The sequence below is a fragment of the Sciurus vulgaris genome, assembly GCF_902686455.1.
Source record: "Sciurus vulgaris genome assembly, chromosome: 17".
Taxonomy (NCBI): Eukaryota; Metazoa; Chordata; class Mammalia; order Rodentia; family Sciuridae; genus Sciurus; species Sciurus vulgaris.
The window spans coordinates 38532587-38548476 of record NC_136478.1 but is presented as its reverse complement, the minus strand read 5'-3'; the positions used below and the strand labels follow the sequence as shown (position 1 = coordinate 38548476).

General features: G+C 38.0%; 1 protein-coding gene across 1 annotated transcript; it reads left to right on the top strand.

Annotated features, from left to right (window-relative positions):
* The first annotated feature begins 561 nt into the window (after nt 1–561).
* Nucleotides 562–9660, top strand: UQCRFS1 (ubiquinol-cytochrome c reductase, Rieske iron-sulfur polypeptide 1). Its single transcript, XM_079117662.1, has 2 exons — nt 562–834; nt 4905–9660. Exons 1-2 carry the CDS (start codon nt 621–623, stop codon nt 5513–5515), a joined length of 825 nt encoding a protein of 274 aa, XP_078973788.1. The 5' UTR covers nt 562–620; the 3' UTR covers nt 5516–9660.
* Nucleotides 9661–15890: the final 6230 nt, after the last annotated feature.

Sequence of the window (15890 nt, the reverse complement as noted above, 5' to 3'; positions counted from 1 at the left end):
TGATCCTCCAGCCTCAGTCTCCAGAGCCGCTAGGATTACAGGTGTGTACCACAGTTCCTGGCTAGGTCATTATTTTTAATCTTTGCACACAGGTCCCTGGTCTTTTGTTGCTTGGTTAGATGATAAAAAATCATTATAGAAAACACAGAGAGGTTACTATATGTTCTGGATGATATCATACATATATATATATATTTATATATTACTTTTTCTTTTTTTCCCCCCTTTTTGGGTAGAATTATCCTCATTTTAACTATAGTAATTTGTTCTTAACCCCAGGTCTCTCTAGATGAAGTTCTTGCCCTAAGGGATCACAAACACGCCCTCAAGACCTTACTTGCCCTGCGTCCTTCAGAGCAAAGCCTGGAACACAGACCACCAAGGAAAAGAACTGAGAGTGGAGACGCTAAGCCCCGCCTACTCAGGCGCTCCGTCCTCAGCGTGGGCTCGTGGCCCCGCCCTCGACGCAGCGCGTTTCCATGTTCGTCCCGCCCCTCAGGACTCCGCTTCGACCGGCGTGCCGACGTCACGGATCCGGCGCCTCTTGCGCCTCCTCGCGCCTGCGTCGCGGGCGGAAGGTCGTTCCTGTGACCGGCTCGGCGGTTCTATCAGTTGTCGCCATGTTGTCGGTCGCCGCCCGCTCAGGCCCTTTCGCGCCGGTTCTGTCGGCCACGTCCCGCGGGGTGGCGGGCGCGCTGCGGCCTCTGGCGCAGGCCGCAGTGCCCGCCACCCCGGAGCCGCCTGTGCTGGACGTGAAGCGACCCTTCCTGTGCCGAGAGTCGCTGAGTGGCCAGGCCGTGGGCCGGCCTTTGGTCGCCTGCGTGGGCCTTAATGGTGAGCCGGGTTGAGGGGTCTCCCCTTTCTCGCTCCCTCCGGCCCTAATCCCGGGGAGCAGCCGAGGAGGGCGGGGGCATGGAGGAATGTGGAGCGGAGTGCGGTTCGAGATCAGGTTTCGGGTAGGGGCGACCTTGGGCAGGACGCCGCGCCTCTAGGCCTAACGTCCTTGTCCAGTGGGCACGCCGCTAAGGTGGGCGGTGTCAAGAGATGCTGCAGCCCTACGTGAGAGTTTTTGCGTTGGTTCGGATCTGGGCCCTCTTCTGGAGGCTAATCTTTACCTTGTTGGTTAAGTTCAAGACTCAGGTGTCCGACTACTTCTGACACAGGGTATTGTTGCTTACAGGTAGTTTGACCTAGGGCACGTTTCTAAACCATTTTCTTCCCCTGTGAAATGGATCCTGCTTTCAGCAGTTTCGTTAGGGATGGCCTGAGGTGTCCGTGATCTGTAGAAAGCTACTGGACATTAAATAAATGTTCAAAAAAATAGGAACTCTATTCCTTCAGTGTCTCCTCTTCAACAACACCCCTCATATCCTCCACCCACAAAAAACACCACAGTTTAAATAGCAACACAGCTCCAAGGTCAGTTTCAATATAAAGTGTAAGCATCTTTTCCAGGGACTTGTCTAAAGACTTTCACTAATCCTCAAGAAGAAAAGGTTGAGGTTGATGATGTGCCTGTTTTACAGAGAGGAAACAGACTACAGGAGTTTAAATGACTTTGACAGGGATGCACATTGTGCATGTGATGGAGCATGGATTTGACAAGACTGTGTTAGCCATAAGCTCTTTCCAGGAATGTATTTTCATCCTCTTTCAACAGATCCCAGTTTAATCTTTTTGTGCCTTGTCTTTCATTTCACTAATACTCTGTATTGGAGATTTGAAATGACTCCATGTGGGCAATGCGACTGCTTAGTATTAAGAAACTGGAAAGACTCCTGGTATTCCTGGAAATATTACAGGCTGGCAACGCTGGGTTCTAGTTTCTACACAGGTAAAGTCTAGTGTGCTGTGTATTGGCTGCTCCCATAGTTGTCTGCTCCAGTTCATCATAGTCATCACTAGGCTTGCTTGTTCCATTGTGTTACCTGTGTTGTCCCATTGACAGTTGAGTTAGTGATCTTTGTGCTACTTGGTATTCAAGGTGCCCAAAGGGGAAACTTACTCTGCATTTATTCACCCTGTTCTCTTTTCTTTTCTTTCTTTTCTCTCTTTTTCTTTCTTTCTTTCTTCTTTCTTTCTCTCTCTCCTTTCCTTTTCTTCTGTTCTTTCTTTTTCTTTCTTTCTCTCCTTTCCTTTTCTTCTTTTCTTTTCTTTTCTTTTCTTTTTCTTTCTCTTTATTTTGTCTCACTGTTCGCGCCCAGGCCCAGCTAACTTGTGGGTTAAAGTGATTCCCTATCTTAGTCTCCTAAGTAGTACCCCTTCTCTGTATTTCTCATGATCCTCCCACTCATTTTTTCATTATGTGTAAGTCTTACCCTTCCTTTCAATCATAATTTAGGATCAGGTCAATAAAATTTTATATTTGCTTATACTTTTATGTCTTCTGCATATAACACTTCCCATTCTGTATTGTATTCATTGGTTATTCTTCTGACCTTGAACTTAAGGACATAGAATGTCTACATTTTTCTTTCCTATAGTCTCAGATTTTGTATATAGTTGATACAAAATATTTGTGAGTGAATGTCGAGGAGCACTAGGGGTTTTGGAGAAACTGTCCAGGGCAGGAATGAAGTATCTGGACCCATTCTGAGTCTGTTTTTGGGACCTGGAGGTGAGAAATGAGAAGGGAAAAGAAAATTTCAAAAGCAAAGGTGAAAAGCATCTTTCTCAGATGGCTAAAGGGTTTCTTCTAAAAATATTTTTCCAAAACCAAGCAAGAAAATGTAGAACCATCAGATAAAAAAATCTCTTCTGTAATCATGCCTCCAGCTTGTAGCTTAAGTTCACCTTAAAATGTCCTGTTTAGATGGTTTCTAGAAAGACAGTCACTTTGTGGCAGGGATTGATCAGGAGAAGATCTTTGAATTGGGGAAGAAGTTAATACTAGGGTAGCATCTCTTTCTTGGAGACTTCCAAGGTACATCAGAGGTCACCTTAAAACTAAAACTTAAAAAATATTTATTAAAATGCCTTAGTTTTTTTGTTTGTTTTTAGGTGATAATTTCCATAAGTATCTGATCTTGTTTTAGGTTAGAACGGAATCCAACATCTTTGCTTCTCAAGGGCAGACATAATACAACTAAATTATGAGAGAATTATTGAGAGAATGTAAATTATTGAGAGAATGATTGAGAGAATGATTGAGAGAATGATTTTTGTTGCAACCTGGCAATTTAATTTCCTAAAGCGTTCTTGACCATGTAACCCAATAAAATAATCTGCTAGGAGTTACTTAAAGTAACCTGCTAGGAGTAGACAACTGGATTTCTTTTGCTACCAAATCTTCGAATGAGAGTGACAGGCTTTCTGTTTACTGTTCTTATACGTTACCTTGTGTACTCTCAAGAGCTAACAGTTGTGGATACTGTTTTTAATGTAGAGGTATGAACTTGGTTCCTTTTTTTTTAGGTATGAAACATCTCTTTTCTGTCCCAGGTGTTGCCAGGGGAAAGCAATTCATGGTTGATTCCAAATTGCCAGTCTGTACTATCAGGTTAGCATTAGGTCAAATAGTATAAATAGTATATGATAGTAAGTCACTTAGATTCTACAAAGTCATAGATATGAATCTGAAGTTGTCACCATCTGTGTCCTGGTCTCCTTCAAATAATGGGTTGGTCAAAAAAGTATATAGAGTGATATTGATGGGTTTTGTCATTATTAATGAATATTTGTCTTGTCAATAAAGCCTTTGACCTTGACAATCACATGAAAAGCAACTGAAATATTTTGTATTTTAATGAAAAATTTTTATTAAGTATATCTTTCTTTGAAACAACACATTTTCTAAAAGTTAGAAAATTTTAGAGCCCCTTTTTCTGAAAAGGAAACCTTGTGGCAGTTTTCCTTAAACAGATAGAATTTACAAAGAGATTTGCTTCCTGAAACATTTTTAAAAGTGATACCAGTAAATCCATTTTTTGTCAGATGTTTACAAATAGTATGGGAGAGAGGACATAACTTTAAAAATCTAAACAAATTACTGTTCCCAAAATACTATGTAGGAAGTAATTATTTGTTTATTTAACATTCATTTGACACAAACACGTTAGCCTACAGTGGAAGCATCCCAATAAAGAGTCCCACAGTGGCGAAAAAGGGTCATGCTTTTACTTTTATAGAAGCTATAGAACTTCACTGAAGAGGGAGACATAGGAAAAATGTTCTCTTCCTTTGCTAAATGGAAATAATTAGTTCTTTTTGCAGGTTTCATTCTCTTTTAAGAGCTGCCTATTATGATAAGGATGTCAGTGTCCTTTTCTGCACATTAGAGGTTTTACTTGAAGATAGTAGTAGTTTATACCCTCAAGTCTAAAATAGAAATCCTTAAATTTTTTGTAATTGTAGATATAGTAGCAGAACCCAGAAGTGTATATTGTCTTGTACTTATTATTTTGTGAATTTTTACCACTTTTTTCAGAGAGCACTTAGGAATAGAAGACATTTGCTTTAGTGAGATGAACACACATCAACTTAATCAGGTAGACTAGATGAGCTTTGGGGTCTTTTCTAATCCAGAGAATTTGAGAAGTATTTAGCATGGTTGTGCAGTATGTCTTAGCAATTGAATTTTTGGGAACTTTGAAATGTTGCTGTTCATTGTGCTATTTAACTTTTTTAACTTGATACACTGATATATTAATCCTGAATCAGCCATGTTCAACAACCATCAAGGAGGAATTCAGTTTACAAATATTATCTTGTGGTTCATACCAATATAATAGGTCGTAGTAGACTTTATTTCATTTCTAGTATTTTATATACTAATACTGTCATTTCGACTATTTCTGAGACCAGTGAGGTTTTGGAATTTAAATTTTGAGTCTAAGGTCTGTTTCCTGATGTATACCCCTTTCAGGTTACTTATCTAATTGTTTTTAACTTTGTTTGCCTTGTAGTCCCTGCTTCTGTTCGTTATTCCCACACGGATGTCAAAGTGCCTGATTTCTCTGACTATCGTCGCACCGAAGTGTTAGATAGCACAAAGTCTTCAAAAGAGAGCAGCGAGGCTAGAAAAGGTTTCTCTTATTTGGTAACTGCAACAGCTACTGTGGGTGTTGCATATGCTGCCAAGAATGTTGTCTCCCAGTTTGTCTCCAGCATGAGTGCTTCTGCTGACGTATTGGCCATGTCGAAAATTGAAATCAAGTTATCCGATATTCCTGAAGGCAAGAACATGGCTTTCAAATGGAGAGGCAAACCCCTGTTTGTGCGCCACAGAACCAAGAAGGAGATCGACCAGGAAGCTGCAGTTGAAGTGTCCCAGTTGAGGGACCCACAGCATGATTTGGATCGAGTAAAGAAACCTGAATGGGTTATCCTGATAGGTGTTTGTACTCATCTTGGTTGTGTACCCATTGCAAATGCAGGAGATTTTGGTGGTTATTACTGCCCTTGCCATGGGTCACACTATGATGCATCAGGCAGGATCAGGAAGGGGCCTGCGCCTCTCAACCTGGAAGTTCCCTCGTATGAGTTCACCAGTGATGATATAGTGATTGTTGGTTAGAAACTTGAACTTAAGTCCTAGGCTGCTTTCATTTTTCATGTCACCTCAGAAGAATTGAGGGCAAGCCTCCTGTACTTCTAAGTTGGTTGATTTGAAATATTTAAGAATTGTTAATAATGTACTTGCAAACATGAATGTGAAGTAAATTGAATTCAATGTTGAGTACTTAACAAGCATTCACTTAATAAAGCCACTGTTGAATATTGTTAAGCTCAGTCAGACTTGAAAGGTGCAATGTCTTTGATAGCTAATTCTAATTAAAAATTACAGACTGGTGTACAAGATATTTGTGAAATCTATAATTGACTTTGTCTTTTACTTGTGTAAATACTTATTTCCTGCTTTCTGTCAGAGATACAGATTCTATAGTGCTCATTGTGAGAGTGAGGCAAAACTGACTGGTCATCTCTAAGACCTGGGACATGTTTTCCCTTTTCTCACAGGACCCAGTAAGAGTGCTTCTGTTTTCTCCCCTGCTGTATAATCTTTGTGGTAATTTTGAATGTAATATATGAGAAACAGTTCTGAGTGTCAGTAGCTCAGAGGGTTTTTCTCCAGGTCTGGCTAGCTGGTTTCCTGCCTGTTTGACAAGCCAAGAAATATTTTTGTCCCTCCTGGGAGTAAGTAATTGGAATTATTAATTTTAAGAGGCAGTGATGGGATATTATTTGAGAGAAACTTACCAAATGATAGTACTGTTTTTTCCTTCATCTGGCATTATTGATGTTAATGTCTCTAATGCTCTTGTGTCTACCCAATCACGAGTCAGAAAGTCACGAGTCATCTGACACTTGATCCTGTCTTTGTGTAAAAATAACTGCTGATTTTGTTTCTGTAGTGATTATATTCAAGGTGTTTATTCCAGTTGCATTTGTAGTCACTCAGCACCTGACTGAGGAAGTGGGGTGGGCACACAGAGAGCCTATCAGGATTAACATCCTATTTCCTTCTGCCTCTTACACATGATCAGGCATAAATTGAAATTACACAGGTGCAAGGAATAAGAGTGGTTTTCTTTTCCATAGGTTTTTCTTGCATTGGAGGTGGGTCCATAATTATCAGTTGGATTTACCTTGTAATCACATGTGCACTTGAGAAATAACAAAGTAGATACTCTGTCCAAAGGAGCTGTCCATTTAGGGTTCCTATCTTTTTGCAGCTAGGTGTTTGTAGCAAAAAAGAAAATACCAAAATTTCTAGTATCTTTCTAGTGTGGTAATTGGTGGGGGCACATAAAAATTTTATATTCTAGGTTTCCAGATGATGAGGATTGTTTCTGGTATTGGGAGTGTGGTGGTGACAGTAAGAATGTGTAATGTTCAGTTATTGAAGACAGGTCCACCTGCTAAAATAATTGTTGCTAAAAATGTCAAACACCAGGCTTTTCTTACAGAGTAAACCAGTACTTCAATACTGCAACTCAAACCCTGAAGTGATATCTTGAAATAGCTCATATTTTCATTTGAAATGTTAAAACACTACTATGTTAGAATCTATATGGTAATAGAAGACAAAAATAGAAAGTTTGCAGTCCCTAGATGTCACATTATAGGCATCTTGAGCTGGAATTGCTATATTTGGTCTTAAATGGTATTTTGAGTTTCATGATGAGATACTGTTAAATCCCAGTAGCATTTAGTTTTGAAAGGAAGGCTTTGTTCCACAAGTGGCAGGGATGATTGAACTCACTTCATAGTACTTTGCTAAGTGGATAGAACAGACATACATTAGCTTTTTCACTTATTTCACAGAAAGAAAATCCTAGACACTAGTAGAAAATGACCTAAAATAGAAGTCTGACCTGTTGGCATCCTGACAGGAGCATGAACAGGCATTACTGCTTACTGGGAATAATTCTTGGGAAAATTCTAGGACCCAAGCTCTTTTAGTATGCCTTAAAAAGAATGTTAAAGGAAATTTGGCTTTTTGAAATGTTTGCATTATTAGAGATAACCACATTTACTTCATCCTTTCTGAACATACTTTTATAAAAATCTGAATTAATGTGAGTATAAAAAGGGCCTTTGTCTTGGTATTTATGGCTTAGGACCAAAGTGCTTTTAGTACACTAACTTTCCTTAACAGTGGGAACATTAATTACCTGAATGTCAGTATCGTTCTTCGTTCTCTCCCAGTACTGTCTTATTTCTGTATTTTTGTGTCATTTAAATTTTATTGCTTTTTATGTGTTAACCCAAAATAAAAGTCCTTATTTTCCACAATATCCTGGGCCCACTGCTTCACACACATTTATTTTGTTATTACCTATTTGTTAATGACTCACCTGTTCATTTCACTGAAGTTCATATTCATGTTTAACCCCTTACTGAATGGCTTCCTAGTAACCTACCTGGCAAGCCAAGAACCTTTCTAGTCTTTTTTTGCCTCCGTTTCTAGTATCTCTTCTCCCTGGGCCTAAATCAATTCCCAAATCCTGTTAATTTTGGTCTTAATATAACAGGCCGTTATCATTTCTGTTGTGTGTAACATTCTAATACTGGCTTGTTTTTTAAGCACTGATTCCTAGTCAGTAGACTAAGTGTACTTTATGTATATGATCTCTTCTAATTCTCAAAAAATCCTATCAGTTAAATATTGCTATTCCTACTTTATAGTTGGAGAGTGAGGCACAGGGAAGTCTCTGTCTATAATTGATTGGCATATTGGTGGAACCAAACTTAAGCCAAAGAATCTTTGAGTCCAGAGCCTGCAGGCCTGATGGCCACCTTATACTACCAGCATTTATAATTGAGGTATGGTCAGTTCTTGCCCAGTCTACTGGCAAGACTATTTCTTTCACTAATCTTGACCCTTACAATCTACCCTCCACACAGCTACCTTATAGTACAGAAGTTTAAGAGTGGGGGAGTGGGGGATTGGGTCTGCCATTCCCTAGATGTGTGTCCTGACAAATTATTTAATCTGCTTCTATTCCCACATCTGGAAAATCCCCTCTCATAGTTAGGAATTAATACACTAGCTATGCCAAGGCGCAACATTAAAAAAACAGAACCTCTGTTGAGGTTCTTAGCTGCATCCCATCAGTAAACCCTTTGCTTCAATGACTGATTTTTTTACCTGTGTTCTTCTCATGTCTATTGATTTCTGTGTGTCCCCCTCCTTTCCCCTTTAGGCAAATTGTCTTCTGTCCTTCAAAAGTCTGCTTTGGTAAAGTTCCATAGTAAATCTTCCCTACGTACCATTCATTTTTCCAACAAGATTTCCCCAAATAGGATATATTCATTTGGTTACTTATACTACACTCTTGTAGAGCTTACTTTCCTGGTTTGTCTCCTCACCATCTTGCTGAGGGGGCTGCATAGTGTGGCAAATGCTCATTGGGTCCTGGATGGAAAAATGTGAATTTCTAAGTGGAACTGTTTGAAAGGGACATTTTCCAGGGATTATTTTGTAAATACTAAGTATATATTTTTTTTAAATCATGTAATGTCTGTGTTTCTTATTTTTCAGAACTTTTATGCTAGAACAGTGTTATTTTATTTTGGATTGAAATTTGGATTTTGTTTCCAGAAGGGAAAAAAAAAATGAATTCAAAATGTTAACATTTTACTTCAGTTATTTGCTTCATAATGAAGGTTCTGCCTGTGTAAGATTTCAGTGGAGGTCCATCCTTTAGTGTTTTCCGTCTAATATATGCAGTGGGCAACATTTCATTACTTTTGTCATGTCATCATTTATTTTTTCATCCTAGGATTTAGGGAGGGGAATGTTTTAATTAGAGGAAAAAGTATTTTGGAACAGGTGAATTGATCAGTTCCCTGAAGTAGGAAGGATTGAGGATTATATTCTCTTTTTCAGTACTCAGCACTACTTACTGGAGGTTAAGAATGTTCTCAGCACAGTACTGTCAGGAATATGAGGTTAAGATGGTTTCTAGTTCAGATACTTTAAGGAGACCTAAATATAACACAAAGGAAAGATGATAAGTGCTTACTTCTGTGAATGCTTATAAAATAGATTATTATAGTTTGGAAATCTCTGGTCTGCAGCACAGTATTAGAATTAATTTTGTAAAGTGCTTCCACAGTATCTTTGTAATAACTGTTGTAATGATCAACCTAAGACTGGTCTCAGTGAGCTGAAAATCCCAAATTCAATAAACTGTACTTTATATTTTACCACTATTATCCTAAACTTGGGTCAATTTGAGTGCAAATGCCTACTGTCATTGGGCTTTTGAATCCTTATCTGATTAGAATATTTGCAAAGGGTAAGAAATGAAAATCTATAACTAAAAGGCTTTTCATACATTTTTAAAAGGGCAAACAAAAGCTTGGTTGTTTAATTGAAGGGGGTGGAAGCTAGAGCATTTCACACAATTGTCCTTTCTATGGGGACAATATCTGAAAAAGTGACCATTTTCTACATCTGTACATAGGTAAAATTTCAACTCAGGCCTCTTCCTTCATAAGCGGGGCTTTGGTAGCTTTCTCCTCTAGGCTCTCCTGTGCCTTCCATGTGGTTATTGGGAGAGACAGGGCATTCTGAAGACCCCAGATGACCTCAGTACATGAAAATCAGGGACTATTCCTCTTAGTAAAGGATTTTCTTTTAGATCTTTGAAATATAAATCTCACATGAAATAGTGGGTATTAAAGGCACAAACTGGAAAGCAAGATACAAATACTGCTGCATTATTTAGCAAAGATATACCAGTGAGGCAATAAATGGTGTTTAGAATGTGATTAGGTATGCAGTAAGGCAAATTACGTGGAGGTAAGTCCCTAGTCAAACTTCATAAATCATAGATCGGTTTGAATTCTGCATTCTTGTAATGTTTTTGGTCCCTGAAGTTCAGATTTGCATGTGTACATAGTTGATGTTAATGGAGAGCAAAGCTGAACTCATCCCCTTCTATTTCCGCTTCCATCTCCTTCCAGTTTTGAAGGATTAGTTCAAGTTGACTCCAAAAGCTGGTCTTTGAAAAGACCGAGAAAATAGATAAAACTTTTGTAAGCTTGATAAGGAGAATGTAAAATGAAAGAGCCGTTCATTGTCATTTAATGGAAGGGATTAAAGAGATTAAAATACTAGTAAGAGCACAGTGCTAAGGCAATGAAGTTTTAGGTCAGGGAATTCAGATGACTTAGCAAAATAAAAAAATGTCAAAATTGGCCTAAGAAGTAGAAACCTTGAATATACCAATTAGCATAGATTAATTATAGAAAATGTCCCTGATTAGAAGGCTTCATATCTTGAGGTCTAAATGATATGTTAAAAAAAATAATTCCAATGATGTTTAAACTTTAAACTTCTGAGATCTTCTCCAGTCTCAATGTGCATACCACTCAACTGGAGATCTTGTTAATGGTGTATATTTTAATTCTGTAGGGGCTCGAAATTTTGCATTTCTAACAAGTTCCTAGGTGATGCTTTGCTACTAGTTCAAGAACCATCCTTTGAATTAGCAAAATTCTATACCATGTGTATGTTGGGGGTAGGATTAGGTGGGGATGGAAGCTCTACAATTTCATAATTCACTTTATGAATTCAGTATAAATGTAATATTAAAACCTGACATCAACTATTATACAAAAAATGACACACCAGTCTCACTCATTGAATAAGTGAAAATTTCTAAATGAAATATTGTAAAAAAAAAAAAAAAATCTAAAAATGTACCAAAAGAGTAATAAAACCTGACCAAGGGAAGTTTATTCCAGGGAGGCAAGGTGGTTTGTTATCAGCATTTTATTAAACCAACAAGAAAAAGATATCAATAGATGAGAAAAATATCCCTAGTATAAATTAAATAAAACAGAGAAGAAATACCTTTAAATTGTGAAATAGTACACCAACATCCAAGATCAGGACACTAGTATTATTTCATTTTCAAGGTTCTAGAAAATGCATTAGTTAAATTTAAAAAAAAAAAAACTGGAGGAAAAGAAATGAGACTGTTTTTGGTTGATAATACAACACATCTAGAAAACCTATATACCCTAATTAAAACAATAGTTTTAAAAATTAGGTAATGTGCTAAGATTCAAGATACTCAAAATCAGAGTTTTCACTACCTTAGAAATAAACTAAGGATGAAAATGGAAAAAAAAAAAAAATCTTTACATGTCCTGTGGTTTGAATGTCTCCTGCAAAACTAATTTTGAAGTTTAAATTGCCATTGTGATGGTGTATGAAGTGGAAACTTTAAGAGATGATTAGGACAGGAGGGCTCTACCTTCATGAATGGATTGATGTTGCTATAGGAGGAGTGGATTATCACCAAGTAGGTGTCTAATGAAGTTTAACTTTGGCCCTCACCCTTTTACTCTGTCTCATGCATGCTCACTTGCCCATCCTTCATAGTATAAGGCACCAGGAAGGCGCTCACCACATGCCAGCCTCCTGAAACATGAACCACATAAGTATTATTTATAATTTACCCAGTTTGTGGTTTTCTATTATAGCAGTGGATTGAAGACAATATTAAAGCTGCTCTTGTGTGGAGACTTTTTTATTTCTTTTCTTTTTCTTTCTTTTTTTGGTACTAGGGATTGAACCACATCCCCAGCACTTTTTTGTATTTTATCTAGAGATAGGGTCTTCCTGAGTTGCTCAGGGACTCCCTGAGTTGCTGAGGTTGGCTTTGAACTTAAAATCCTCCTGCTTCAGCCTCCTGAGCCACTGGAGTTACAGGTGTGCACCACTGCACCTGGTTGAGTGGATACTGTTTTGTTTACATCAGTATTCTCCATACAAAACAGTACCTGTAAAAGTAGTTGCTAAGTAAACATTTGTCAAAGATGGTTACCAAAACCAAAATGAAAAACCCATAAAATAAGAATACATTTAACAAACATGGTACAGGATTTATGGAGAAAGTCTAAATCAGTATCTCAACAAATGGAAAAATAACATGTTCTTGAATGGATTTAGTTTCATTAAAAAGTCTTCTCCCCAAAACTTTGTCAGCTACTTTTCTGACAGAGGATTAATATCCAGAATATATAAAGACTAAAAAACTTAGCACCAAACCCCCCTCAACCCAGTTAATAAATGGGCAAATGAACTAAACACATTTCTCAAAAGAAAGAATACAAACGACCAACAAATGTATGAAAAATGTTCAACATTCTACATCTTCAGTAGTCAGACAAATGCAAATCAAAACACTGAAATTTCATCTCACTCCAGTTACAGCGTCATGTATAACTAAAAATAATAAAATAAAAAGAATGGCAATTGTCAATAAAAATAATAATAAATGCTGGTGAGGATGTGGGGGAAAAGGTATACTCATATATTGTTAGTGGGACTGCAAATAAGTACAATCACTTTGGAAAGCATATGGAGATTCCTCAAAAGACTAGGATTGGAAACACCATAGGACCCAGCTATCCCACTCTTTGGTGTTTATCCAAAAGAACTAAAACCAGTATACTATAGTGATATATGCATAGTAATATTTATAGTAGTGCAATTCAGAACAGCCAAGTTGTAGAACCAGGCTAGGCGCCTGTCAACAGATGAATGGATAAAGAAAACGGGGTTATATATACAATAGAGTTTTACTCAGCCATGAAGAAAGATGAAATGATGCCATTTGCTGGTAAAGGTGGAACTGGAGAACAAACTAAGTGAAATAAACCAGACTCAGAAAGTCAAGAATCATTTTCTATCATATGTGGAAGCTAGAGAGAAATAGGAATTTTAAAAAGGAGAATATCATGAAAACAGAAGGAAAAACAGTAGGGTGAAAGGGAGGGGATCAAGGCAGAGGGAGGAGGAATGGGAAAAGGGAGGAAATGTGGAATGAAATGGATCAAACTTCGCTATGTGCATGTATGACTATATCACAATGATTCCACTTCTGTATATAATACAATTAAAAAATGATAAATAAATAAATGGAAGGACGACCAATAAGGGGAATATAGGAAGGGGATCACAACAAGGGAGGAAGGGAGGGGAAGAGAAAGTACTCAAGATTGAAATAGAGAAAATTATAATAAATGCATTTATGAATATGTTAAAATGAATCCAGCTATTATGTATAACAATAATACACTAATAAAAATATTTTTAAAAATTTTAAGAAGTCTCCCCAAATTAACATACACATTTAGCAAATTTCCAAGTTGTATTACTTTATTTTATTTAGAATAAAATGATCACAAAGTTTACATAGAATAAGTACCCAGGAATAGCCAAAAATAGGGAAAGACAAATGAGGATTTGCTTCAGATATGAGAAACTACAAAATCATTGCAGTATCAAATTAATATGACAGTGATATGGGAAAAGACAGGCTGGAGGAACAAAATAGACTATCAAAAATTAGATCTCTGGGAATATGAGAATTACATATAATAACATATATAAATATTTAATAAATGGTGCTGGGAAAACCTACTATCCACAAGGAAGAGAACAGAGATGGGTCCCAGCTCTCATCATGCTTAAAAATAAATTCTTGGGGATTAGGTGCATGTAAGAAAAATTTAAAGAAAACCTTGAGAACTGCTATATAGTCTAAGGGTGGACAAGGCCTTATTCATGATAGCACACTTAAAACCCAGAACAGAAAAGATAGGTCTGTATTTTTTTAAAAATCTTACATTGCAAAAGATATTAGCCAAATCAAATGACAATAGATATGTAAAAAAAAAAAAATGCTACAGCAATGAAAGAATAGTTATTATCTTTAATAATGTAGAGAAAGATACTTAAAAACTGACAAGGACAAAACCCCAGATAAAAAATGGGAAAAAGAAATGTATAAGCAAATACAGTTATTAGAATAAATATATACCTGACTAATAAATAGACAGAAGGTATGAAATTTTCATAGTTGTCAAAGTACACAATGGCAATGAGATGTCATTTTATATCTGTAAATGGTCAAGACTACAAAGAGTAGTAACATCTTTCGTTGTTGGAAATGTGTAAAACTGGGTACTCTCACACATGCCTGGCATCAGTAGGAGAGAGTTTAACATTCTTCTCTAGACTTTTTCCCCAAAGACAAAAATATATGTGTCGAGGAGCTGAGAGTGTAGTTCAGGGGTAGGCTGTGTGAGGTCCTGAGTACACAAACACAACACACAACACACACAAAGAATCCAGCTCTCGTCATGCTTGAAAATAAATTCTAGGGGGATTCGAAACGTGTACAAAATTTAAGAAACTTAATTGTGTCTGTGTGTGTATGTGTGTGTGTATGTGTGTGTGTGTGTGTGTGTGTGTAACAGTTCCTTTTCCAATGTGTTCCCCATAGGAATAGAAAAAAAATGGGGAAATGAATTGTACATGGATGTTTATTTTGGTGACTACAGCAGTCTAGTACTAGAGACAAAGTGACAACAAAAAAATCAAAAAACAAATAACAAATAGTAGGAGAATATCTAAGTTTCTGAATATGATTTTATGAGTGTGGAAAAAGTGTGGAAGAATATCCCATCTGTTAATATGGATTATCTGGGATTGGGGTGGTTGTGGGGAGGGAAGGATCAGGAGTGGGAGTGGGGACACAAACAATCTAACTAGGAAAAAGCAAGAAAATGTCACTAACTGCTTACCATCCATTCCTGTGCAGCATGCATGATAGCCCACTTTGTAAAATTTTATGTATATATGTATGTCGCTGGCTCTTTGCAGTACAAAATCCGTGGATATTTGTCACTGCCTGCAGCAACAACTTGCACGGATCTTATGGGTGGTGGAGTGGAAACTGAGGCACTTCTATCTTTCTCTTTAGTGCACTGCCTTCTTGCTTGTTTATAGAGGATAGAGGAAATGAGGTTTACTTGCTTTGAGAGGAGAGAGAGAGAGACTTTGCTTATCAGAGAGAAAGAGAGACTTTGCTTAAGAGAGACTTTGAGAGAAGGACAGACTTTGCTTAGAGGAAGAGAGACTTGCTACGCCTTGCTTAAGGTCTACTGCTCACTGGTGCGTCCTGCATCCTGTGAACTAAGGGTGTGTCTACCTAAGGTGCCCTAGTGATGCGTCTCGGTTCTCTGTTCTGCGATCTGCCTTCTGCCACTTCCCCTACTCGCTGCTGCCACGCATGTGTCTAGCTGCTTCCATGTGTCTTCTTCTCTGGCTACTGCCGCGCTGCGTGTCTTCTGCTACTGCTTTTCTGCTAATGGCTGCTGTCTCTCTGCCTCGCTCTGCCTACGCTTATATCACCTCCAGGAGGCGGAGAGCAGGGCCACGCCTCTTACGCAAAGATTAGGCGAGGCACTCCGAGCAGGCAATTAGTGCTGGAGAACACATGCACATACATTGTGTGCGTGGAGGAGAAAATCACCTGAGTGTGCTTATGTCAATTAAGCTCCTCGCTGCCGATGTGCTCAGGCGCCATCCCGGCGCTGTCAACATGGCACAGCCCCCAACATATGTATAAGCATGTATA

Coding starts and splice junctions, on each gene's coding strand:
- UQCRFS1 (XM_079117662.1), top strand. CDS start 621: ATGTTGTCGGTCGCCGCCCGCTCAGGCCCTTTCGCGCCGGTTCTGTCG. Junction 835..4,904: donor CGCCTGCGTGGGCCTTAATG/GTGAGCCGGGTT, acceptor TTTGCCTTGTAG/TCCCTGCTTCTGTTCGTTAT.